The sequence below is a fragment of the Phragmites australis genome, chromosome 4, assembly GCF_958298935.1.
Source record: "Phragmites australis chromosome 4, lpPhrAust1.1, whole genome shotgun sequence".
In the NCBI taxonomy this organism is placed as follows: Eukaryota; Viridiplantae; Streptophyta; class Magnoliopsida; order Poales; family Poaceae; genus Phragmites; species Phragmites australis.
This window is the reverse complement of record NC_084924.1, coordinates 14447417-14473967: the sequence shown is the minus strand read 5'-3', so window position 1 is coordinate 14473967 and position 26551 is coordinate 14447417. Positions and strand designations below refer to the sequence as shown.

Below are 26551 nucleotides of genomic sequence, written 5' to 3'. Positions count from 1 at the left end.
AAAAACAACCCTGGGTACCTCAAAGAAAGACATCGTATACATCGCCAGACTACTTAACACTGAGTTGATGGGTACTAAATGACCTCCAACAACCAAATATTTACCCGTCCAACTACTTAATTTCTTTTGAACCTGATCCTCCACTATTTGCCAATCCTTGTTGCTTATTCTTTTATGGTGCATTGAAAGCCAACATATCTAAAAGGGTAAGACCCCATCTCGTAACCAAACAACAGAGAATATTGTTCTTCAAAATATGTTGCCTCTCCATAGCAGAATATTTGGCTTTTATGGAAGTTGATCTTCAAGCCAGAAAGCTACTCAAATTTACATAATAAGAGCTTCATATTTTTAGCTTGCTCAATATTGTTTTCCATAAAAATAATCTTATCATCTGCATATTGTAAAATAGATAGACCATTGTCTACCAAATGAGGTACAACTCCTTGAATTTGACCTACCTCTTTCGCTCTTGCAATGACGATAGCGAACATATCAACCACAATATTAAATAGAACTGGTGATAGTGAATCACCATGTCTTAGTCCTTTCTTAGTTTGAAAACATCTTCCTACATCATTATTAACCTTTACTGCTACACTCCCCACTTTCACAAATTGTTCAACCCTCATGTGCACCATTGTTGTGAAAACACTTTCAATTTCAGAGTCTGTTGAAGGAAAGGCCATTTAATTTTGTCGTAGGCTTTCTCAAAGTCTAGTTTAATAATAACTCTGTTACTCTATTTTCTATGCATTTCATGTATAGTCTTATGAAGTATGGCAACACCTTCCATAATGTACCTTCCAGGCATAAAAGCAGTCTAAGATGGCCTTACTACCTTTTGTGCCACATTAGCGATTCTATTTGTGGCCACCTTTGTAAAGATTTTAAAACTCACATTCAAGAACAGATTGGTTGATATTATTTGATTGTTGCTGGATTTATATTATTTGGAAGTAAGGTTATGATTCCGAAATTAAGGCTATGAAGCGGTAGAACTCCCTTGTGGAAATCATCAAATAATACCATCAAATCAACTTTGATCACCTCCCATAAGACCTGCTAGAATTATGCTAGAAATCCATCTGGTCCTAGAGCTTTATTGTATTCCATCTGAAAGACGGCTTCTTCTATTCTTATTCTTTCTTTTTTTTTCTTCCTCAATCTCATCCATGACAAAAAAAAATAGTTAAAAATCGGATCATGAATGTAATCTAAAGCAGGCATTGTTTCCATGCCATGGTTGATGCTTTTTCTTTCCCACTTCTTGTCTATCTTTTGAGTTCTTGACACTTGTAGAAATCTATGCACTGGTATCAGAAGACATCTCTAGTGTAGTTCTTCTAGCAGTTGACTAGTACTATTATGCCATTGTAAATACTAGATGTGCATATATTTACCATCTTCTGATCAGCAAAAGTGCTCTCTTTTTTTACATCTCTTATTAATAATATCAGTACTATATATGCTTAATAGGTGCATAACTCAATATTTCTTTTATCATAAAATTCTACGTATTCAAGCTAACGACTGGGAAACCTCATCCAATCTTTTTGAAGCAGGGCAAATCCTTCATGCTGGGCCAAATATTTTTTTCGAGGATGATGGGCCAAATACTTAGTATGCAACATAAAAAGCCAACAATTACAGTTCTTTGTTAACCAATGTATTTACCTAAATAAGTAAGAGGTTAAGAAATTTTGTTACCGTATCTTCTTAATTAGAGAAGGAAGAGCTTCCGACGGAACCGAAGAGAACTTGGGTGCAGCATGTGCCCGTTGTTTCGAAGTACATTTTAGTAGCTTTCCGATTAAATTGGTTCCAAATTTGAACATGATATTCAAAGCTTCACAGCCATAACATAGACACACAGAAATGAACATGAGCATTTTAAAACAATATAAAGCATAAAATATGCTAGTTATGCACATTGATGTCATATATGACAATGGATAATAAAAGATGGGATAACACAAGAAACATATCAATATGTGTTAAGTTATTTAGTGAGCTCTCACTCAGTATGGGTTACCGAATTAATGGTCATTCAACACCAATGGCTAAAACAGATCATCAACCAGTGTGACAATACCAAATTAGTATTCTAGACTGCAATTAACAAATTCAATGTCTTGATTATTTAATAATTAAACTATCAACATATAACAATTGTTCTAACCAATCTAGTAGAACAGATATAACAATATTAATTGCTAACAGATAAACAAGACAATATACTAGAATATAAACTTCTACACAATTAAACTCTAGAACGATTACTGCACTATCACGCAAATATCCCCAAGCCCGTTATCATCATCGAGCATACAAACCCACCAAACTAGCATGCAATTCTTCCTAATACTAGCACACCGATTAACAGCCACACGATATAGCAAAATTACACATTGAACTTAAAAGGCAATCAGAACGATCTTACTTTCCAACATAGAAACCAAAGGCAAGGCACAAGAATGTGTTGTCCCAGAAAATGGAGACACAACGTATATGCTGATGTCAAGGGGTGAATTCTTTCATAGATACAATGCCATCATGTTGACAACAAAGCACACTGCAGCCAACACTCAAGGAGAAGCACCAAAGTCGAAACAATGAAGGGCCCAACACCGAGCCAGGGAGCAAGTCGCCAAACACCAGAGCACATGGCACAACAAGGACAGAGCCAACGCCGCAAAGAGCACGTAGAGAACATGGTCAGAGAAGACAGTGCAAGCACAACAAGCATCACCACACACCAAAGTACACAACGAGCACATGCACGATAAAGGCATCATGCACAGGAGGTCACCGATCAAGAGAAGACAGAGGCTCAATCGGAGTCCTCACATGACAGAGCTCACACGTCACACAACCACAACCTGTAAATCATGCACAACAGCACGACCACACCAACCAACAAGACAACAGTAGCAACAACAATCGACACATGTTGAGATGATGCGTAGCCCGAGCAGCACCGCCAGTGGATAGAGGCCGAGCAGCTGCCCACCATGCTGCCAGGAATCCCACCAACACGGTGACGCACAACGCGACGGGGACCAACCACAGGGGCTAGGCCAATAGCATCGTGGGCACCACCTCGCAAAGAAACCGAGGCACAACGGTCCAACAGGTTGCTGGGGTACAAATCACCAGAGATCACAGGGTGGAAGAAAGAGATAGGGAAGGAACATATGTCGCACATGTGACCAAAAGGAGAAAAAGGGGGGCACATATAACCGACTCAAGGCAAATCAATGCGCTGCCGTCACCCAAGTGACTCACCCACAACCCGACCATGGCTGGCTAGGGTGGAGAGGTTGTGCACGGTGTCGTCGCCTCCTCCTTCTAGAAGCTACGAAAGGATAGGGCAAGGAGAAAGCTGATCGGCTCTTGTGGGCTGCTCGGCCTAATCGACCTTGAAGCAGCCCACAGCCGATGGCCTCCTTTTATCCCTTTTTTCCCTTTTTCTTTCCTTTGGAATTCATTCAAATCAAACTTTGACAACATTTCAAATTTGAATTTGTATGGAAAAACCCCTCAGAATTCCAGCAGTCCCCACATTTTCTACCAAGTGAGCTAGCCTTAGTTCTCGCGAGCTATGAGCTGTTTGATTTGATACCACTACTACAGAAACCCTCGTATATGTCACCCTATCACTACCGGTTCGTATAAAGAACCGTCACTAAAAGTCCATTCGAAAAGAACCGGCAGTGGTAGTTAAGTATCACTACCGGTTTTAGCCATGAAATGGCAGTAATACTTACACTGCTGGTTTTTAATTACAACCGGCACTGAAGCAATGATCGGACCCTATTTTCCTCCAATCTAATTTTGGCTCGGTTAAAGTCCACAGGCTCCAGATATTTTGCTCCAAGGACGGATCCCTATCTCGATATCTCCCGCCTCTCTGGCTCGTTCCCAACCTCCTCTCTCTCTCTCACGCATCTCACTCCTGCCCCACCGGCCTTCTCCTCACCCTCGCCCCTCCCTCACCGTCCAGCCTCGCCTCCCCTATGCAGCTCCACCTACTCACGGTGTGGGCGTTCAAATTTGGGGACAGATCGGTGTAGATCTAGAGGCCCATGAGGAGGCTGTGGTGGAGGGGTAGCGGGAGCGATGCGGTGCTGTTGTGGTGGAGGAGGACAGCATCGACAGTGGAGAATGACATGCTAGCTCCAACGGGGAAGGGGGAGATGCGTCGGCGGCGGGGAGCCTGTGATCGGTGGCTAGTGACTGCAGCAGTGTGGTAAGCACCGACTTTGAGGGGGTCAGCCTGGTCTTCTTCGGTGCACTGGCGGGTGCGGATGGAGGTGCGATGGTGTTTCAGGACTCAGCTCGTACGGCAGCGAGCGAGCGCAACGGCAGGCGTGCAACCGAGCGGTTGTGGGCAAGCAAGTGCGACGGTGGCCGAGCGCGATAGTGGCGTGTAGCAGAGCGGCTGTTGTCGAGCATGTGCCAACGAACTTGACGGCGGCCACGCGGCTGTGGGTGAGCACATGCAAGCGAGCGTGACGGTGGTTGAGCTGCTGTGGATGAGCACGTGGGAGCGAGCATGACGGCGATCGAGCGGCTGGGGGCGAGCGCGACTGTGGACGTGTGACCGAGGGCTGCGGGCAAGCACGGCAGTTGCTATGCCATCAGTGGCGGTGGACGTCGCACGGAGAGGACGGCCGAGCGGTTGCATGTGGTGGCGGAGCTGGCTTGTTTCACTTTTTGGTTTTTGGAGGTGGCATCATTGCCGGTTAGGAACCCAATAGTGATAGTGCTCAGACTATCACTATTGTTTACCCACTACCCGTTCTAAAACCGGCAATGAAGTGAGTTGTCAGCTGGCAATTATGTACTATTCTATAGTAGTGTACTTGTGAGAGTTGTTACACCTTGATTTTCAAATTTCTCAAATTTCTAAAAATTTTCAAGATTAGATTATAGCTTAAACAATTAGAATAGGAGAAGGTTTAATTTCTAAATTCAAATTCAAAATTTGAATTAGGTTATAAATGTTTGTATGCATTCATGCTGAAAATAGGCATTTAGGTTTTATCTTGAGTTGTTGAGTTCCTCTAGTTTTTATTGGATTTTATTCAAGCTTTTGGAGTTTATTAGAAATTATTTGAGTTATAAAAGAATAAAATGTTTTCATAAGATCAAAATACTTTTAGTTGGCTTCTAAATGATTTCAAAAGCTTGTCAAATTTTTCTAGTATTTTTAGGCTTTATTTGATGTTTTATTTACATTTTATTTGCTATCTTCTTTTCTGGAAAATTCCCAAAACAAAGCCCTAAACCTAATCCTACCTAAATCTTGCCCAACTCACCTTTTCCCTCTCTCTCCTTAGCCGAGCCTACCTCAAGCCCAGCTCTCTCTCACACCCGAGCCCAACATCACCTGGCATGCTCCCTCTCGATCCCTCCCTCCCTCTCCTCTCTTCCTTCCTGCTTGGGCCCGACCACCCTGGCCCATCCACCTGCGCCCCGCCTCCTCTCTTCCGGGTTGCACAAGCACCTTGGCTCAACGCCACATCCATCATAGCCGAATGCGCCCCACGCCAAGTTGCCTTCGCCGTCATCTCCCTCGCGGACTCCGACTCGGGGTCGAGTCTCACCACTGTGTCTGAATCGGTCTCGTGCCATTGCTGATAGTCCTAAGCCTCCCCGAGACCCCTTCGCCCACCTATATATATCCCCACCGCCCCTAGGTTTTCCCATCAAAGCAACTCACTGAGTCTCGAGCCAAATTGCTGAAACCCTAGTGCAGCCATCGCCATAGCCACTGCCCTGGTCGATCTCGCCGCCATAGAATCATTTTACCCCAACTGAGTCACACAATCGCTTCACCGACACTCGCTGATCACGTAGGAGTCCTCGCCTTCATTCCCCAGCCACCGGAGTTTCACCGCCATTGAGATCTCAAGTGCCTCATCACCTCCATCATCATCGAGACCCTTCCTGAGCTGCTCCGCCGGAGGTAAACCGTCAATCGGGTTCCTCACGCCCTCCCGTAGCTATTCCGCTGCTCGCCGATGAGAACCAAATCCAACAATGAGTTTTATGCTCTGTTCCGGTGAGTCCATTGTCATTCTAAGCTCCCTCCACCGTCTAGATTTCCACTGTCAACCAAAACTCGTTGGGAGCAAACCTAATCTTTCGATCCAAAAGCCATAGTCACAATTAGATCATAGCACACCTTTTCGTGAGCCAATCCGGAGCTGCCACCTGTCCATCTTAATTACAACCACCCATGCTCACCACCTCACCCTACCACATCATCACCACGTCGGCGTATTTGCTAACGTGTCAACCACGTGTGCACCACGCATCCCAACCGAGCCTAGTCAACCATAGATTTACAACTAGGTCCCTGGTTAGCTTAAATATTAGATCTAGTCCTGTCTTTTTATAGAAAACTCCTAGGACTTTAATAAATTAGATTTTCACCCTAACCTTTTTGTAGAAAAGTCCCAACTTCAAAACATCATATCTTCTTCGTTTTAGCTCCGATTTGAGTGATTCTGTGCTCAAATTTTTCTAAGATCATGATCTATCCAACCATGCCACTTTCAAATAGCAATTCTCACATCTTTATAGTAGTTTTCCCTTATTAACATAGAGATCCCTACAACATGAAGATATTATTTTGATTATTAAATTTATGGATGTCACAATGACATATTGGTCATGAACTACATGTTGATTGTATCACAAACATGGATTTATGATATTAAAATAATATATTAACTTGTAGGTTATACATGTTAATGCTTCAGTTAATCTTTTCTATCATTTTATGTGAAACCCTAACCCTAGTTCCTATATCTTTATCTTTCTTCGAGAGAAGTCCAATCGATTATGTTCTCCTTGTCCAGCCCAATCCAAGATCCCAATCCATTATTTTGTTTCTGTTATGTTTGTAATTTGGAGTTTATTTGGTGTTTATTTGATGTTGCTTTTGTTTGTCGCTAGAATCTGCGATTAGTCGATAATGCTTCGAATTTGTTCGAGGGATTTCAAGACTAAGGTTTTGTCAACACTGAGCAGCATTGGGTAAAGACAAGTGTACTTCTTGATCATCTTGAACCTATGTTTTTAAATTTTTTATTTTACAAAATTGCATGCAAGTGTCAACTTGATGGGTAGTCACTATGTTAGGGTTTACCTAGATATTCTCTTGTCATTCCTTGAAGCCTAAGTTGTTTATGGTTAGGTGCCTTTTATAGGTAGAAATACTTAGTCATATTGTCAGGATGTTAGGAAGTGTCGTATACTTGACTAATGAATATAAGCAACGATGATGGTTAATTTGAATGGTTTAGCAACATGGAACCTTAGGCCTTGAGCATAGTGGTTTTGGTAGTGATGATCATGGTTATGTTGTTAGTTTAGTCTTTGCTCAAGTAACCTAAGTAAGGACCGGTTAATGGAGCAACAACTCAGGAAGTAACGTACCAACCAGGAGCCTTTATGGGGGGGTTGGCTTATTAATTAGTGGATCCCAATTTATGTGTGCCAAACGGTAGGAGTGGGTGTGGTTTTGGTTAGTGGAAGTGGATGTGTGGGGAAGGGATCCAAGATCCTGTGAACCATCTGGCACAAGAGGGGGCTTCTAGGTTAGAAGGGGATTTCGTAAACCCTGACGGTGAAACCTCAGTGGGCATACACATACTGGGAGAAACTTTGTAGCAGCCTTGTAGTGATCTCCTGGCTACACACCTTAGGTGCCTGATCAGCATTGGCGGAATGGAGACTTTAGTCACTTTCTTGCAGGTGATGAAATCACAACTTGTGGGGAAAGCTAGACAGCCTCTGTAGAGTGTAAAAAAACTGTTATAACAGTCGTGCTCACGGTCATGAGGGAGTTGGATCCTCACATGATTAGTTAGTTTCGGTTATGGTTATGGTTATGGATATGGTTATGGATACGGTCTGGTGATATGGGATGGTTATGGTTTGCAAGGTGGATATCCTTGAGTGATAGTTATTGGGTCATTCGAGTTACATTCACATAATAACTGCTTAATGCTTTGAGTCTGAATATTTTTCTTTAATTGCATTTACTTGTTATAAGCATACATATCATTATTCTCCTGTATACTTATTGAGAGTGTCATGTGCTCACAGTTGCTATTTTTCCCTAGGCCATGCGATATGTGTGGTGCTACTCGGTGAGTGAAGATGTTGAAGACTATCAAGACGAGGTTGTGATATTCTAGTCGCGTGTCTCACGGTTAGTTTCCTATGGTGTTGTTGGCTACCAGTATTTCTGTTCTGCTGCAGATATCTTCTTAGAAGACAATATATGTCAATTGCTGTAAGAGTTCACATTTATTTTATAAAAGTATTACTTTTGTTATTTCACCTATGATGTCCTTATATGTATTGAACATCTTGAGCATACATAACCTACATCTGGTTTTGTCCGTTAAAACTGGGTGTGACGGAGGAAGAAGGTTAAAATCATTTAGAAGCCAACTAAAAATATTTGAGCTTCTGAAAACATTTTTATTCTTTTATAACTCAAATAATTTCTAATAAACTCCAAAAGCTTGAATAAAATCCAATAGAAGCCAGAGGAACTCAACAACTCAAGATAAAACATAAATGCCTATTTCCAGCATGAATGCATACAAACATTTATAACCTAATTCAAATTTTGAATTTAAATTTAGAGATTAAGCCTTTCTCTTATTCTAATTGTTTAATCTATAATCTAATCTTGGAAAATTTTAGAAATTTGAGAAATTTGGAAAGCAGGGTGTGACAAATCTGCCCCCCTTAAAGGAATCTCACCATCGAGATTCGGGCAGATGGAAAAAGAGACAAGGGAACTTGGTCTTCAAATTTCTTCTCGCTTTCCAATTTGCTTTTTCCTTCTTAGTGGTGAACTCACTACTCTAACATACTCTGTTCACTTTGTTGTTGATGGCTTTCTCATCTGTTAGTTGACCTTGTTGGACCTTCTTATCCCTAGAGATTTACTAAGGCCTATTCTAATTCTGAGAAAAGGGTACTTGTTCTTAACAGTCACTTATAGGATCGGAGTGTAGCTTCTGAGTACTATACTCTCTTTGGCACGCCTTCTTACTCCATTAAACTTGCTAACTAGCCATTTCCAATATCTATCATTGGGTTTCAGAACCAAGAGATTGGCTAGAGAGTGTACCCCCTTAAAAAGAGCAGACTTCTTTGACATGCATTTCCAGTTCTTGAGATATAGACCATCTATAGATGGAGCGGAGAAGCATTAACTTTTCTTGAGTGAAATGAGGGCAACAAAACATCCATTCAAGTCTTAAACATATTGTACTTAAGCTACATGGTTTGATGATACAAAGAGATGACATCGTATCCACATTATTACAAAGTTGCATTTGACATGTGACTTATCACCCACAACTTCTTGGTGTCCACTAAGTTTCTTCTGTGGTGAGATAGTTGATCTTCCCATGGATGAAGCTCTGCTATCCACGGTTGTTCGGAGCGGGCATCTAATTTCCATTACGTGCTCGGGGTTGAGACTGAGTAGTCTTTAGAGTGTTGATGTTGACCTGATTTGGATACCTCTTAGGACACCGATTCACATAATGTCCTTCCTCTCCACAACGGAAACATCCTTTGTCTGAGGTAGGAGTAGCTGGGCTATTCTTGACTTGAGGAGTGGCAGGTGGAGTAGAACGGGGTGTTTGATAATCTGAGTACTGAATAGACAGGGTGTTTGATAATCTGAGTACTGAATAGATGCTTATGGTTGAGACTTGTACTGATTGTTGGAACGAAACATGGATCCTTACTGATGAGCTTGAATTGACACACGGGGATGTGTGTTGCTTCCTTGTCCTTGGAATGACATCTTCCTCTTCTTCATGTTGTCTTGCTAACTATGGTTGTCTCCTGCACTCAGAGCTTTAGTGATTTGTAGTAGACTTTCCATATTCTGAATCATATTTTGAAAGATTTGAGTCAATGTCGTCAAGAGTTGTTCCTTGTTGAATTGTGGTGGCACTTGCTGGCTGTTGTCATTGTCGCTGCTGGTACCTTGACTAGGTTGTCCTTCCTTCGGTTCATCATCTGATCAGGATTGAGGAGGAAGGTTGGGGCAAGAAAAGAAAGGACTAGAAGGAGAAACCCAACTATATTATTAGCTATAGAGATATATAAGGAATGTCATTGTTAGCGGATGCTAAGTCACCCTACAACGCATTCCAGCACTCAAACAGAAAATCAAATCACACAAGATGCACAACACAAACACGCACTACCAACATCGCTCTAACATTTTCGAAGAACATGGGAAATCCTCCTATGACTCGAAAAACTAAATCTGGGAGAAGCACGAAGGTAGATCTTCATATCTTCAGTGTTGTGGTAAATCATTCTTTCTTATAGCGAAGGGTCTTCAACTTTATCATTGGAATCTTCATACGAGGTAGAAGTATCAAGTGAGATCTTCAAGTGCATCCTTCTCAATCAAAGAAATCGGGATTATTCAACAACTAAAAGTTTTGAAAGAGGGAGTATTGGAAATTCATTTTTCTCAATAGATTGGAGCAGGTAAGTAGAGAGAGAAACTGAGAGGTCAAAAAAGCATGAGAATGTTTTTTAAAAAATAGGCTTTTAAAATATGACCTTATAGCCTGACATTCTATCTAGGCTCACGTCATACGGTCAGTATAGCTCTGGTACTACCTCTGTCACACCCGATTTTAATAGACAAAACTAGACACGGCTTATGTGTGCTCAAGATGTTCAACACACATAAGGACATCACAAGTGAAGTAACAAAAGCAATACTTTTATAAAATAAATGTTAACTCTTACAGCAATTGTCATATATTATCTTCTAAGATGATATCTGCAACAGAACAGAAGCATTGGTGCCCAACAACACCACAGGCAACCGACTGGAAGACACACACCTAGAACATCACAACCTCGTCTTTACAGTCTTCAACATCTTCACTTACTGAGCAGCACCACACATGTCACATGGTATAGGGAAAATAGCAAGTGTGAGCACATGACGTGCTTAACAAGTGTATAGGAGAATAATGATATACATGCTTATAACAAGGACAAACTGACAAATGGTATATTTGCGTAAATGCAATTAAAGAAAAGATATTTAGACTCAAAATCATTAAGTAGTTATTAGGTGAATGTAACCCAGATGACCCAATAACTATCACTCAAGGCTACTCACATTGCAAACCATAACCATCTCATATCACCAGACTGTATCCATAACCATATCCACAACCATAACCGAAACTAACTAATCATGTGAGGATCCAAGTCTCTCATGACCGTGAGCACGACTGTTATAATATTTTTTCTTACACTCTACAGAGGTTGTCCATCTTTCTCCACGAGTCATAATTTTGTCACCTGCAAGCAAGTGACTAAAGTCTCCATTTGGCCAATGCTGATTAGGCACATCTCACACTATCTAAGGTGTGTAGCCAAGAGATCACTACAAGGTTGCCACAAAGTTTCTCCCAGTATGTGTATGCCCGCTGAGGTTTCACCATCAAGGTTTACGGAATCCCCTTCCAACCTCTTGCATCAGATGGTTCATAGGATCTAGGATCCCTTCCCCACACATCCACTGCCACTAACCAAAACCACACTCACTCCTACTGTTTGGCACACACAACTGGAATCCGCTAATTAATAAGACAAGCCCCCCATAAGGGCTCGTGGTTGGTACGTTACTTCCTGGGTTGTTGCTCCATAAATCGGTCCTTACATAGGTTACTTGAGCAAAGACTGAACCAACAATGTAACCATGATCATCACTACCAAAACCGCTTAAGGCCTAATGTTCCATGTTGTTAAACCATTAACAAATTAACCATCATCATTGCCTATGTTTATTAGTCAAGTATATGACACTTTCCAACATCCTAACATCATGACTAAGCATTTCTACCCATAAAAGACACCTAATCATAAACCACTTAGGCTTCAAGGAATGACAAGAGAATATCTAGGTAAACCCTAACATAGGTGACTACCCATCAAATTGACACTACATGCAATTTTGTAAAACAAAATATTTAAAAACATATGTTCAAGATGATCAAGAAGTACACTTACTTTTTACCCAATGCTGTTCAATGTTGACAAAATCTTAGTCTTGAAATCTCTCGAACAGATCCAAAGCGTTATGGACTAATCGCGGATTCTAGCAACAAACAAAAGCAACATCAAATAAATACCAAATAAACTCCAAATTACAAACATAACAGAAACAAAATGATGGACTGGGATCTTGGATTGGGCTGGACAAGGAGAACATAATCGATTGGACTTCTCTCAAAGAAAGATAAAGATATAGGAACTAGGGTTAAGGTTTCACACGAAATGATAGAAAATATTAACTAAAGCATTAACATGTGTAACCTACAAGTTAATATATCATTTTAATATTATAAATCCATGTTTGTAATACAATGACATGTAGTTCATGACCAATATGTCAGCGCTGGAGACAAAGGTAAGACGGAAGGTAGCGCTGGAGAAAAGGCTTGGGAGGCGAGGCTGGAAGGGGTGGTTGCATTGAGAGAACTGGGGCTAGGGGAGACGAACCAGATGGTTTGGAGGGGAGCTGTTCTCAAGAGCGGTTTCTTTCAGTTTTTTATCAGTGGTTCTGAGTTACCTGGTTTTTCTTATTTGTTGGTTCGGACTTATCTTGTGCACATATTTGTATTTCTATTATTTAAACATTGAAACGCTATATACCATAGCTACCGTTATAGGTAGCTATAGCTGATGTAGCTTTTCTCTTTGCCTTGTCGCTACACTGCTACAACCGCTATTTAGAACCTAGATTCTAATAATAGAAAAATGAATAATTCTAAACCACAGTTATTGATTATCTAGAAGCAATGAAGAAAAGGAAAAAAATACTCATAAAAAGAAAGAAAGAAGAAAAAAATGCTTGTGAGCCGCCTAGGGCCCGTGGGCCCACCACGCCACCCCTACTCTATTAGCAGGCACCCGCACTGCTGCAGTGTTGCAGGCATCATCTTTCCTTTCACCTCCTGGAGATGTCAATAGGGAATTCTCCATTGGGGACTGGATCCCCATCATCACCCCCGAGCGAAAGAAAAATCTTTGTCCCCGCTCTCGCCCCTGCTTGTGGGAACTATTTTTTGCCCATCCCTGTCCCCGCGCGGGGAATGAGGACTCGACGGTGAACCCGTCCCGCTAAAAATTGAGCAGACAAAGAGTGGCGCCGGTTGTGCTTGGTGTGGGTTGGCTGGGAGCACGTTGAGTTAGTGAATGGCGGGCCGATAGGCTCAAATATTTAGCCCACAAATAGATGGACTTGTAGGTTGTTTAACTTGAGGTAGTCCTATAAGCTGAGCTCTAAGTTGAGGGTGGACGACTACACATGCAAAACCCATATATTTGAGGCCTCGGGGGAAATGGGGACGGGGGATGGGGAACCGTCCCCATCCCTACTATACCCGACGGGGGAGTCTTTTCTCCTATTAAACCTCATGGGAAAAAAATTGACCCTATCCTCATCCCCTAATAAGAAAATTCCTCGTCAGAGAACAAGGATCGAGGCCCGTTGACATCCTAGCCTCCCCTCCTTAAAAAAAGGAAAACCAAGCTAGAGAGGTGGAGGGGTTAGAGCAACTCCAAAAGTCTTGTTATCATCCACACCATCCGAACGAGTAGCCAAAACGAACGAAAAACAGTCTCTAACAGCCTCATCATAGTTCACGCCATTTTTGCGAGTGCGCTATCCCGTTCCTCCGGCACGCAAGTCTGACGTGTCTCTTCCCCCATGCCATCCTCCAACCGCCGCTCCCTCCCGCCATGATCCAGCCTCCGCAGCTCCACCCTGAGCCCCTGACGCCGGTTGCCTCCATGGCTCCCCTCCGGCCTGCACGCAATAACATAGCAGTGCCACTGCAACACCACCCCGAGCCCCAAATCCCACACATCTGAGCCTGATTTTTCCCAACCAAGCCTCAAATCGCGAAGAGGAAGAATGCCCAGGGTCGTTCCCACCGTTTCCTACGTGAATCCTCCATTTCCCCGGTCGAATTGAGCTTTCACTGGGAGTACTGGGGTGGGAAGGAGTGCAGGCATCAGTGTGGTGGTGCTCCTCTCCAAGGACCTCACGGGTGATGGCGCATCAGGAGCTCGCGAGCAGGGCGCATCTATCAGGATGCGGTGTGGCGCGGGCTCGCGAGCAGACTGGGCGGCGACGCGGCGTGGGAGCACGAGCAGGCGCGGTGCGGGCGGCTCCAAGGACCACGGGGACTACATCAGCTTCCTCACCGGGTCGCCCTCAGCCACGCTACCAATGTGGCTACTCATCAGCCCAGCGTAGAACTTCCTCACCTATGGGTGGCTCTGGCTCATTGTCACCAGGCAGTCACTGGCGTTGCCCCTCTGGACAGTGAGCTCATCTTGCATTTGTTCTTGATTTGCTTGTTGATGGAATTGGAATCTATTGTCTAGCCTGTAGTTTCTATCATGGTAATTAAGATTGCAAAACTGGTAGATCAACTAGTTACATGCATGTGCGTTGCAACAGGAAACAAATATTTTCACATGAGATACTATAGTTGAATGGGTGAAACACTTACCAAGTAACTGGCCCAACATATTCCAGCAAATCAATTACAAAGAAAGTTGGAACCGAGGTGAGCTACTCTAGTGATCAATGAGGTTTTTGTGGGCTTCAATTGGATAAGCATGGGAGCAAGAAAATAATTGTCTTAGGAGAGATCCCTTTCTGTGTGAATTAATCCAACATATTTGAAGAAGAATGACAAGGGTTGGCTAACCATAGCGATGCATCTAGAGAAATGACAGAGATCTAAGTAATCGATGCTTATTGCTCCAAAGATATAAGTAACCGATGCTTATTGCTATCTAAGCTCTTGTATTGCTTGTATTCAATGTGTTACAGTATATACCAACAAGACAATGAGCTATGTACAGGTACCAGCAAGTGACATGAATAACTTCTATACGCCATTCAAGTGATGATCCACACTCCTTAGGTACATGGAAGGAAATAGCAAGGTTCTCATTAGAAAAAATAAAGTTCTAAGGTCTACACGAAAGTCAGACATACATTGCACTTCCAAGTACTTAGGTAACAAGCAGGAGAATAATGCAGATCAAAAAGAACAAAACAAATAATTCATAATAACATAAAGACTACACAGCTTTAACAATTTAATCAGGACAAATGAAATCATTTTACAGCTTGGAATCTTGAATCTATCAGCTTTTCACTTTCTCCCTTTCTATTGCTGCTTCACGCTCCCTTCTTTGTAGTACCATCTACATTACAACTGAGTTATTGTACCCATATCAAAAACAACTAAGTGTAATCATATCAAACATAACTGATCTAATCTCACATTGGACTCCCTGTCATTACAAATGGATGAGAAAACAGAAAACTCATGTGAATACATGGCTCATTTTGAGAGTTGTTCAGAAAACTAGATCCAATAGACCATGCGCTTCAGTCCTCTCAGCACTTCCCAAAAGAAGTCCTGTCAGTAGCAAGGGTACAGGAACGCATATAGCAACGGGCACGTGCATTGCAACGGAAACCCATATACAATGCACATGGATGAAGGGCCATGTGTGCGATCGGACGGTGATGCTCCGTGCGGGCGAGCGGGCGCGATCGAACGGGCAATCCTGCATCTGGTCGACCAACTGTGTGCAGTATATAAGACCGGCTAAAGTACCAGTGGACAAAAGATGTTCTGAGAGACTTTATTTTGTAAAGGGAATGCCAAATAGCATATATCCGAATGACAATACAGACCGTTGATCAATTGAGCCATAAGCACTGTCTTACATATAGCAATCCATTGAATTATTGCATATAAAGTCAAAGGAACTGGGAATTGATATAATTCATATCAAATAATTAATAGGAGAGATCTCGTAATATTATACAGTTGGCATGTTCAAGTGAAGTCAGAAGATATCAAAAGGTATGTCCAAAAGAACCAAGGAATTACTTACAGCAGCTACTCCAATATTTCATTGTGATAGGCTACCTTTTCTCAAACCTTGCCAAGAGCTCCAGATGTCATAGACCACTCTTTTAAATCCAACCTTTCTACTGAAGTATATGAGAATAAAAAGAAAAATGGAAAATCAAATCCAAGATTAATCTTTAGAAGCTTAGGTACAAATGAACATTGAAACCAGCTTTGAGTAAAAACAATGATAAGTGGACATAAAAGGCTTATAGTTTTTATTACAACTGCATAGAAACAACACCCTATGATAGCACCACATTGTCTCGATTTCAAGTGTCATGCATTCCTCTTGGCCTTTAGCAAAGTTCTAATTTGCATTTGGTGCAATGTGCTTTAAATTTGCGAGGTATCCCATCAAGTACCTAGCCCAAATGCACTTGCATGCAGCCTTACAAATCCAATTTGAATGTTTGGAAAAAAAATTGAATCAAGATATCTTCAAATGCATATGCTACTATAGGATTAAATTAACCACTGCCTAGCTTTCCCACGGCCTTTCAAATCCAATTTGATTATGTTTTTCAACTGAACCCCACGGCGAGTTGCACCAATATGATAATCAAGAATGAGGCTCATACCATGTTTTGTGAGCTTGCATTTTCTGCTACCGAGCTCTTCTCAGCATATGCTATTTGAAATAAAGAAACGGGTGTCAGGCATCAATCATGACATCACCCGTGGAAAATTACTCGGCATACAAAAGTCAAGTAAAAACTTGCATTCTGCAAGTGCGTGCCAAAGAGTGTGCAAGGGGGAAAATTCTCCTTTGAATAAAATGCAGTTGTGAAGGGAGGAAGAAACTATGACAAATTTCTCCCTTTTTTTTTCCTACTTATGTTACGCAGCAACATCACCATTTCTCCACTCAGCAGGATGTCATTTGCATTGTGTTTGTACACTGACAGCGAACGGAACCAAGATGATGACACCGGCGTACCTCTATTGAACCCAAGACAAGATGTTCTGCTCGATCACGGCAAAATCACAAAGCAAGGTGAGCAGCAGCTGGCAGGGGTGGTCTTAACATGGGGCATCGGGTTCAGTTAAACCCCCTAATGAAAAACCTTGGGTACCAATTCCTATGGTGTCAGCTGAGATTGATTTTGCTCTCCGAAGAAGAACCTAACCAAGCCATGGATAAATGGATTGAGGGATTACATTAGTAAGGTACCACGCGCAATCTCAGGGAGAATCGGAGAAAAAGGTTCCCCGCAGAACAAAAATGAACTTTTAGAACAATCCATCATAGCAATCTAGGGTTTTACTTACCAGAAAAAGACGAAATCACCACTCGTGGAGAGAAAGATTCGGTGGGAGGAGGCCTGGCTTGCTGCGTCCGGTCGCCGGCGGTGAGGCGCAACAAACTTATTGAGAGGAAGGATTCGGTGGGAGGAAGAATTTGGGGAGAAATTAGCAAAGAAAGAGGGAAAAAAGAAGAATGTGCGAGTGCTTTGAATCTTGGGGAGAAATCAGATAATCGATCTGCAGCAGGGAAAGATAAAGGGATCTGGTGCTGGGTCGCCCTCGCCAGGTAAGGACGTGCGGGTATGGGCCAGTGACAAGAGGCGCGCCTCCGTCCGCCAGATCGGACGGTAGGGTTGTGTTCGCTGGTGCACAAGGAAGGGCCAGCGATGGGAGGCGCGCCGTCACCCGCTGGATTGAGCGCAACCCCGTTGGTCTCCTAGCGGATTTGCGCCGATGGCATGCTCGATGCGGGATCTAGGGTTTAGGGTGTCATCATGGAAGGTTGACGGCTCCCAATCCTCGGCGGAGGCTTGGCTCCGCTCATCGCCTCCAAGATGGGGGTCGAACCCACTGGGGGCCTAAGGTTGGGTTCGTGGGGCGCTTGATCCGGTGGCGCGGCGAATCAGCGGCAATAGCACAAGAGCGAGGTAGAGGCAAGGTGGCACGTGAGCGAGCGAAGAAGGAGAACGTGGCGGCGGCGATTTTTGGGAGGGGATCAATTAGGAGAGGCAGTCAGGTGGACGGAGGAAGACGCGGGGGTACGAAGGGCAGACGGCGATGCTTCGTGCAGGCACAATCGGACAATGATCCTTCGTGCGGTCGTCCGACTGTTGGCCGATGAGCTTTTTTAAGTAGGAGAGATCATGTATCTAATTATTGTTTTCCTGTGTTGTCTACATATGGTTGTGATTCCTTTGACATTTTAATTTTTTTGATTGCTAGCTTGAAGTTGCAAGCTAGAGAGATAGAACTGCATACTGTATGAGGGCAAGGCTGTTTGGTTTCTGGTGTCAGCTCTTGTGCAAGTAAGCTTCAGTTTTGCCTCATTCAATTTTGAATGACGGTTGTTGTAGTATTGCAGATCAAGCTATTGTCAAGCTAATTGTGAATGACTTGTGAGCTATAAACTTATGGAACTGCAACATGAAAACTCTAGAGTGTTTGTTGTCAATTAATGAGTTTTTCCATTGTTTGATGGCTCAAATGAGCATGGTTGCGTGATTTCAATGGTTGAGGAATACATCTAAATTTCAATGGTTTATGTGTGCACATTTTGTTGAATTGGATTGGATATGGTTAGTTATAAAAAATAATAAAATATAGGAGAGTGTAATATGGAGAGTAAAATATGGATAGTTTATTAGAGTGGAAAAAGATATAAAGAACAAATCTTTTTAAATAGCCCTTTATATAGAGGTATAGAAGGTGTAATTTGGTTAGTCCGTTAGAGATTATTAGGGTGTGTTTGGTTGCCCACACGAGATTTTGTAGAGCTGCATCGTATATCTTGGATGAGGGGAAGCAGCCTGAGGGGATCCGTATTTTAGAAAAGAAGTGTATTTGGTTGGTTAGATGACCGGATGCAGATTGAATTAGAATTTGTGTTTGGTAGATTGAATTTGAGGTTGCATGAGAAAGCTTGCTGTCACTGATGAGAGGGTCAAGCCGTCGGCCGCTGCATCCGACCAGCCTGCATGCGACCTACGGTCATTTCCAGCGCATGCGCGGATGCAGTGGCCGGCCGTATGGCTGCACGAGCGGGTGCAGCCTGAACAGCTCGTCACGCCATCCAAACGCGCAGCTCGCGGAGCGTATACGCCGGTGCGCCAAACCAAACATGCTCTTACCACTTACCAACAAGCAACATCCCGACGACCTTAGTGAGCTCTGAGTGGAGTTGGCCCTAGGACTCCCGGAGACAGACCGTCCCTGTCCGGCGCTGCCCTTCGCCCCCGGTATCGCTCCTCCTATTCACCACTAGATCTGTTGTTTTCTTCAGCCCGACAATTTTGGGGGTCGGTTGCGGTGGCCTTAGTGCTTGTATTACCATGATAGGGTAGGGTACTGCTTAGTGGATTTGCCTATCCGGAAGGATTTGTCCAAGGATGAATTTGGGCAGATATACCTTGTCGTGAGCTGATCCAATGAGGGTTGCCGATTTACTCGTGTTCCTGTGATTTGCAAAGTATATTATCTCCTAACAACTCACGGATGAGTTAAACAAGAGCAAGAGATGGCAGCGGCAAGAGATGGCAGCGAAGGATGAGTTAGATAAGTCCCTTCTTAACCACCTTTGTAGTGACATTATGGAGGAGGTTATGGATTTGAACAGTGAGCAAGTTGAGTTGGTTCGTACTGTTTCATCCAAGAAAATAACCAAATCTAGGAAATCCAAGAATAATAAAACCCAATCCCCTGAGACCTAATAAAAGGAGTCTTTTGGAATAGTGATGGGTTTAAGGACCCAAAAAAACAGAGATTTATTTCAGATTTAACAAAGGAACATAATCTTTCTTTTATTGCCATCTCGGATTATCGACCCGTTTTTAAAAAACCTATGTGCTGGAAAAAATTATATTTGGCACTGCAAAGGGCCTAAGGGTAGATCAGGTGGCATACTCATGGGGGTAAACTTAGATTTTTATGACATCGGTGCCATAGATGAGGGGGATTTCTATGTAAAGTTCCATTTGTGCAACAAAAATAATGGCTTCAAATGGGCTCTCGTAGTGGTTTATGGCCCAGCATAGAATGATTTGAAAGAGCTTTTTCTAGCAGAGTTAGCACACATGTGTAGTCATGAGAACCTTCCTATGGTGATAGGGGGTGACTTCAACATTCTCCAAAGCCCAAAGGAAAAAAACAAAGATACTTTTAACCATCGCTGGCCCGCTCTTTTCAATGCTATAATAGATGGTTTAAACCTGCGGGAATTAGAGATGTCAGGAAGACAATATACATGGGCTAACTCGCTACAAGACCCTACATTCGAAAAACTCGATAGAATTTTGATTACCACAGAGTGGGAGCAAAAATATCCTTTGTCCACTGCGGTTGCACTATCTAGAGATATCTCAGATCACACTCCTCTTTTGCTAAACTCTGGGGATTCAACTATGTATAACAACCAACCTTTGTTCAAATTCGAACTTGGATGGCTGTTGCGTGAAGGATTTTCAGATATGGTAAAGGAGGTTTGGGGCAGTGAGAATAGTGGACAAACCCCTATGGAACGATGGCAAGCCAAGATTCGTCAACTTCGCCAACACCTTAGGGGATGGGCAAAAAACACTAGTGGTAAATACAAGAAAGAAAAGAAAGAGCTGCTAGATAAGCTGGACAGCCTTGATAAAAAGGCGGAGATCACTGTGTTGTCGCAAGAAGAAATGGATTTAAAACAATGCCTTCATAATCGTTTGGCACTTTTACTAAGGGAGGAGGAAATTAAATGGTACCAAAGAGCTAAGGTTAAGGAGTTACTAGAAGGAGATTCCAATACAAAATACTTCCAGCTCATTGCAAATGGCAAACACAGGAAAACACGCATTTTCCAATTACGTGATGGGGACCAGATAATAAGTGGGGATGCTGAGCTTCAAAAGTATATCACCACGTATTATAAAAGTCTGTTCGGTCCTCCAGAAAGTAATAATTTTAGACTGGAGGAAAATCGGATTAATGACATTAACCAAGTCACAGATTTGGAAAATGCATTATTAACCCAGCCTTTCACGGAAGATGAGGTTAGGGCGGCAATTTTCCAAATGGAGCATAATAAGGCACCAGGCCCAGATGGATTCCATGCGGAATTTTATCAGGCATTCTGGCATATGATTAAAAATGACATAATGGCTTTATTTGCTGAGTTCCATAACGGAACATTACCGTTATACAGCCTCAATTTTGGAACGATCATACTCCTCCCTAAATGCAAAGATGCAATAAAAGTACAGCAATATAGACCAATATGTCTTTTAAATGTGAGCTTCAAAATCTGTACCAAAGTGGCTACCAATCGGATTGCAACTGTCGCTCATAAGATCATTAGTCCTACACAAACGGCGTTTATTCCCGGTAGGAATATAATGGAAGGTGCTGTTGTTCTACATGAAACCATCCATGAGTTACACCGGAAAAAACTAAGTGGTGTCATTTTTAAAATTGACTTTGAAAAGGCATACGATAAGGTGAAATGGTCTTTTGTGCAACAGACCCTTAGAATGAAAGGTTTCTCACACAAATGGTGTCAGTGGATAGACACATTTAATAGAGGGGGACATGTTGGTATTAAAATTAACGATCAAGTAGGTCAAAATTTCCAAACACTTAAGGGATTGCGACAAGGAGATCCATTATCCCCAATTCTTTTTAATATTGTTGCTGACATGCTAGTTATTCTGATCAATAGAGCAAAATATAACGGACAAATAGCGGGACTCGTTCCACATTTGGTGGATGGTGGCTTGTCCATTTTACAATATGCCGACGACACTATACTTTTCATGAATCACGACTTCGAGAAAGCAACTAATATGAAGTTATTATTATGTGCTTTTGAACAACTGTCGGGGTTAAAGATAAATTTTCATAAAAGCGAAGTATTTTGCTTCGGTGAAGCAAAAGAGCATGAGCATCAATATTCTCAACTTTTTGGATGCCAAATGGGTACTTATCCTTTTAGGTATTTAGGTATTCAAATGCATTTCAGAAAGTTAAGTAATAGGGATTGGAAGGTGATAGAAGAGAAGTTCGAACGAAAATTAAGCAGCTGGAAGGGCAAACACATGTCGGTGGGTGGTCGTTTAGTTCTGATAAATTCGGCCCTAACAAGTATTGCTATGTTCATGTTCTCTTTATTTGAGGTCCCTAGAGGAGTCCTTGAAAAGTTGGAATACTTTAGATCCTGTTTTTTCTGGCAAGGGGGTGAACACAAAAAGAAGTATAGACTTACCAAATGGGATATCTTATACCAACCTAAAGACGTAGGGGGGTTAGGAATAAAAAATTTAGATATCCAGAACAAGTGTTTGCTTAGCAAATGGCTTTTCAAGCTTATTAACGAGGATGGCATGTGGCAAAATTTACTTAGAAAGAAATACTTAAAGGACCATACAATAACACAAGTTGAGAGGAAATCAAATGATTCTCATTTTTGGACGGGGTTAATGAAGGTGAAAGAAACTTTCTTAGGAATGGGAACCTTTAACTTTAATAATGGAAAACAGGTTAGGTTCTGGGAAGATAAGTGGGTTGGAAACTTCACCTTGAAAGAGCAATACCCTTCACTTTATAACATCTCACGTACTAAAGGTGCTACAGTTGCTTCTGTCTTTAGTACTGTACCTTTAAAAAATTCTTTTCGTAGAGGTCTTCTTGGTCCTAACTTAGTGTTGTGGTACGATTTAGTGGCCCGGATCTCTCATGTGACTTTGAACACTGATACTGATATGTTTCGTTGGAGTCTCACGAATACAGGCCTTTTTTGTGTTCAATCAATGTACAGGGCTTTAACGACTAACGGCAATGTAGCGCAATCTAGAATCATTTGGAGAATGAGGTCACCTCTCAAGATTAAAATATTTATGTGGTATCTGCATAGAGGAATTGTTTTAACTAAGGATAACTTAGTTAAGAGAAATTGGCATGGAAGTGAGAGGTGTTGTTTTTGTTCTAATAATGAGACTACTCAACATCTCTTTTTTTATTGCCATGTTGCGAAGTTTCTGTGGAGACTGGTTCATATTACTTTTGGGTTACAGCCCCCCACTAGCTTTATTCAAATGTTTGGGACATGGTTGAATGGGGTGAGCACCAATTTAAAAAGACATATGTTATTAGGTGCATCAGCTATATGTTGGGCTATCTGGTTAAATCGGAATGACGTTGTCTTTAACAAAACTCCTATAAAAATATATATGCAGGTACTATACAGGGGGACACACTGGCTTAGGTTTTGGACAAATCTACAACCCAAAGAAGAAGACCAAGAATTAATAAAGAGCGCTTGCCGAAACTTGGAGGTGGCGGTAATGCAGATTTTTTTCACACCATGGATGGAGATTTAGTAATAGGATTTCTCATTATTAATTCTCGTCATCCGGACGTGTTTGGAGTTTGGTTATTTATGTTTATTGCAGACGGAGGTGCTGCACAATGATGTAATATTTTGCTCATAGCCTCTTTGAGGTGAAGGCCGGAACTCTCCATTATCTAAAAAAAACAACTCACGGATACATTACATCATTGCCAATATCTGGTTTTTTTTTTTTTTTTGGTGCTCCGATATTTTGCAATTAGTTTGTTCTGCAATAAATTTTTCTTTGATGTGATCATGTGCAATCAATATTGAGTTTTTTGCCACAACATAGGGCTTGGCATTCAAGGTAAGGGCGCAGTTTTTTGCCGGCTACTCAACTCCGCCGCTCAATTCCTAGCCCCCATCGAGATCTCCATGCCGTGAGTGTGTGAGTGAGGTGATTTCCTCTAATTCCAATCTCCCAACTTTCTTCCCTTGGTGGCATGGCTGCCTCTGGCTCTGCTCGGGATGAGGTGCTGGCGAAGGAGGTGGAGTTGGAGTGCGGCGACATCTCAGCCTCGCAGGAGGACCTCCTCGCCCGCTCCTCCTTCCTCGGCAGTGGCGGGGAGGAGCTCGAGGTGTTCAGCACCCCTCTTACACAGGGAGGGCAAGAACAGAGCCAACAACAAAAGCACCAGGGGGGCCAAGGTGGGGAAGAGGAGGAAGATGCCATCACCATGTGCACCCTCCCCTTCACCCAGTCCCCTTCCCCTTCCCCTTCCTCTTCGGAGGAGGGGCTGACCGAGTCGAAGATGATGACAAAGCAGCCATGGAAGCCTAGGGTTTGCACGAGGAAGGTGAGAGGCGCCCGGATCAGGACCCCGAGCCCCAGCCCCGACCGCCACAACAGTAACATTGTTGACCCTCTCTACAGGGTCATGCTCATGATCCCCACCTCTCCTGCTGCTGCTGCTGCTCCCACCGGTGACCTCGTCGTGCTTGCTCGCCAGCGCGGCATCTTCTTCTAAGTTGACAGTAACTGTAAGTAAGCAGCCTGCCTTGTGCCTGTATACCAATCCGATCCGATCCGATCCATATATTTATCCTTCGAGTGCTTTCTTTACCTGGAAGGCATTTTCTTGCTGTATTTTGTTTGGCACAAGACAACTAACTTGACTGTTGACTCATTCATTTTCTTCTTCGCTGATGCAGTCATTGGTGTTTGGATTTTCATGTAATCATATAGATAGGCCACACTACAATTTACAATTCAGATAGTAACTTATTATGTTTCTGCGCAGAATGCTTATTTCAAAGATTTAGCACAACAGCTGTGAGAAGGGTTTGACAAGTTGGCATAATAGTGTTTTATTGGGAGCTGGCCGTAGGACCGACGATGTTTTGTGGAGTATGTTTTCCCATGGTCATGGGGTCAATGGATTTAAAGTATGGGTGATGTCCAGTGTTGAGTCTCTCCCGAAAAATGCAAAAACCCCCCTCAAAAGTCACTTGGATTTTGACTTTCCCCCCAAAAGTTGTTTTGTTGCAAAAAAAAACCCAAAAGTTTGACTTTGTTAAAAAAAACCCCAAAAATTAAAAAAATTACAAAATTACAAAAAAAATCTAAAACAAACTAGAGACAATTCTAACACCTTCTCTGAAATTTGTTTTAAAAAATAATATCTTTTGCATCATATTTCATGGAGAGGAAGTTTGAAAAAAAAATGTGCAACTCATTTATTAACTCATGTTATTTTAACTTTATCATGTATACCATTATTTTTCCTACACAAATAATTATTTAAGTAAACTAATAAAAGTGGTTTCACTAATTTTTGGGGTGTTATGGATTAGTTATGAATTAATCTATCTGCAACGCATTTACTCAATCCTGCACATTACAATAACTATTTCAAGATTTCATGTATTTTTACAAGATAGAGGATCATGTAAGAAGACTAAAAAAATTTATTTCATGATTTTTGGATTAGTAAATAATTAACTATGAATTTAACTTGAATTAATAAATGAGCTGCACGTTTTTCTTTTTTTTCAAACTTACTCTCCATGAAATATGATGCAAAAGATATTATTTTTGAAAACAAATTTCACAAAAGGTCTTATAATTGTCTCTAGTTTTTTTTAGAATTTTTTGTGATTTTTTTAAAAAACCTTTGAATTTTTAGGGATGTTTTTGCAACAAAATAAAATATTTGGGGTTTTTTTTGCAACAAAACGACTTTTAGGGGGAAAGTCAAAATCCAAGTGGCTTTTCGAGGGGTTTTTGCATTTTTCCCCTCCGGTTATAAAGAAATATTGCGGTCCAACTAGCTGCTGTCAAGCAACAGCTATATGCTCTGATGTTTCTTTTAACCAAAGATGACCAAATGGGCCAATCGGGCCGACCCGGCACGGGCCCAGCTCGGCACGGCCCGATTGGCCCATTTACTGTAACGGGCCGTGTTGTGCCAGCCCACGTACCGAGTCGTCGGCCCACGGTACAGCCCAGTTTTCACCGGCCGGCCCACGGCACGGTCGGCACGACGGGCCCGGCCGGCACGGTGGAGGCACGACGAGTCAGGTCGGCACGGTGGAGGCACGACGGGCCCGGCCGGCACGGTGGAGGCACGCTCGGCCCGCTAGCACTCCGAAAATAGAAAAAAATCAAAAATAATAGCTAAAGAATTCCAAAAAATCAATAAAAATATAGAAAATAAATACATAAGAGCTTTATTGATTGGTTGCCTCGTTAAAAACCTTTCTACTAGAAGGAGAAAATATGATTATGCTCCGAAAATTACATGGTTTCATTAGAAACCCCAGAATTTTGCTTCTAATATTTAATATGCTTCCTCAAGTGTCCCGTTCTATTTGGAGATCTGGCACCTAATTCATTGCTGCATATATTACACTTAGCAAATCTTACCTGTTCCCCGTTAATTTCTCTAAAGACCTTTTCAAAATGTTGCCACAACCATGACCATGCACGCGAGTTCTCGGCGTCTTGATCTATGAATTGAAATATGGAATTGATTTCTTGATGTGAAGTGGCTACTGGCTACTTGGCTAGCAACTAGGAAAAGAGAGATGGGTAGCCGATGAGATCACATGGAGTTTGAGATGGTATTTATAGTCCAAGATGAGAGGAGAGGTGGGTGGGGGTGGGGCCGTGGGGGTTATTTTAAAAAAATAAAGAAAAAACATGAATAAAATAAAAAACTTAAAAATAATAGGGACGCATGATTAATTC

At 42.2% G+C, this 26551-nt stretch overlaps 1 protein-coding gene and 1 long non-coding RNA gene across 6 annotated transcripts; one reads left to right on the top strand and one right to left on the bottom strand.

The window, feature by feature from the left end:
- Positions 1–15181: 15181 nt before the first annotated feature.
- Positions 15182–17680, bottom strand: LOC133914225 (uncharacterized). 2 transcript variants are annotated; one of them, XR_009909192.1, is made up of 4 exons: positions 17310–17680; positions 16978–17162; positions 16619–16668; positions 15182–16120 (listed from the first exon to the last, which is right to left on the bottom strand). It is a non-coding gene; the product is annotated as an uncharacterized LOC133914225 (long non-coding RNA). The 2 variants fall into 2 exon arrangements; XR_009909193.1 differs by having other exon boundaries at positions 16978–17680.
- Positions 17681–19191: 1511 nt separating this feature from the next.
- Positions 19192–24772, top strand: LOC133915787 (uncharacterized). 4 transcript variants are annotated; one of them, XM_062359092.1, is made up of 2 exons: positions 19192–19470; positions 23654–24473. In XM_062359092.1, exon 2 carries the CDS (start codon positions 23805–23807, stop codon positions 24327–24329), a length of 525 nt encoding a protein of 174 aa, XP_062215076.1. In that variant the 5' UTR covers positions 19192–19470; positions 23654–23804; the 3' UTR covers positions 24330–24473. The 4 variants fall into 4 exon arrangements, with proteins under 4 accessions (XP_062215076.1, XP_062215073.1, XP_062215075.1 ...); XM_062359089.1 differs by lacking the exon at positions 19192–19470 and adding an exon at positions 24603–24772 and having other exon boundaries at positions 23510–24342; XM_062359091.1 differs by lacking the exon at positions 19192–19470 and adding an exon at positions 24603–24772 and having other exon boundaries at positions 23510–24346.
- The last annotated feature ends 1779 nt before the right edge of the window (positions 24773–26551 follow it).

Bases quoted from the DNA above. Each gene is read 5' to 3' on its own strand.
- LOC133915787 (XM_062359089.1), top strand. From the start codon at position 23,805: ATGGCTGCCTCTGGCTCTGCTCGGGATGAGGTGCTGGCGAAGGAGGTG.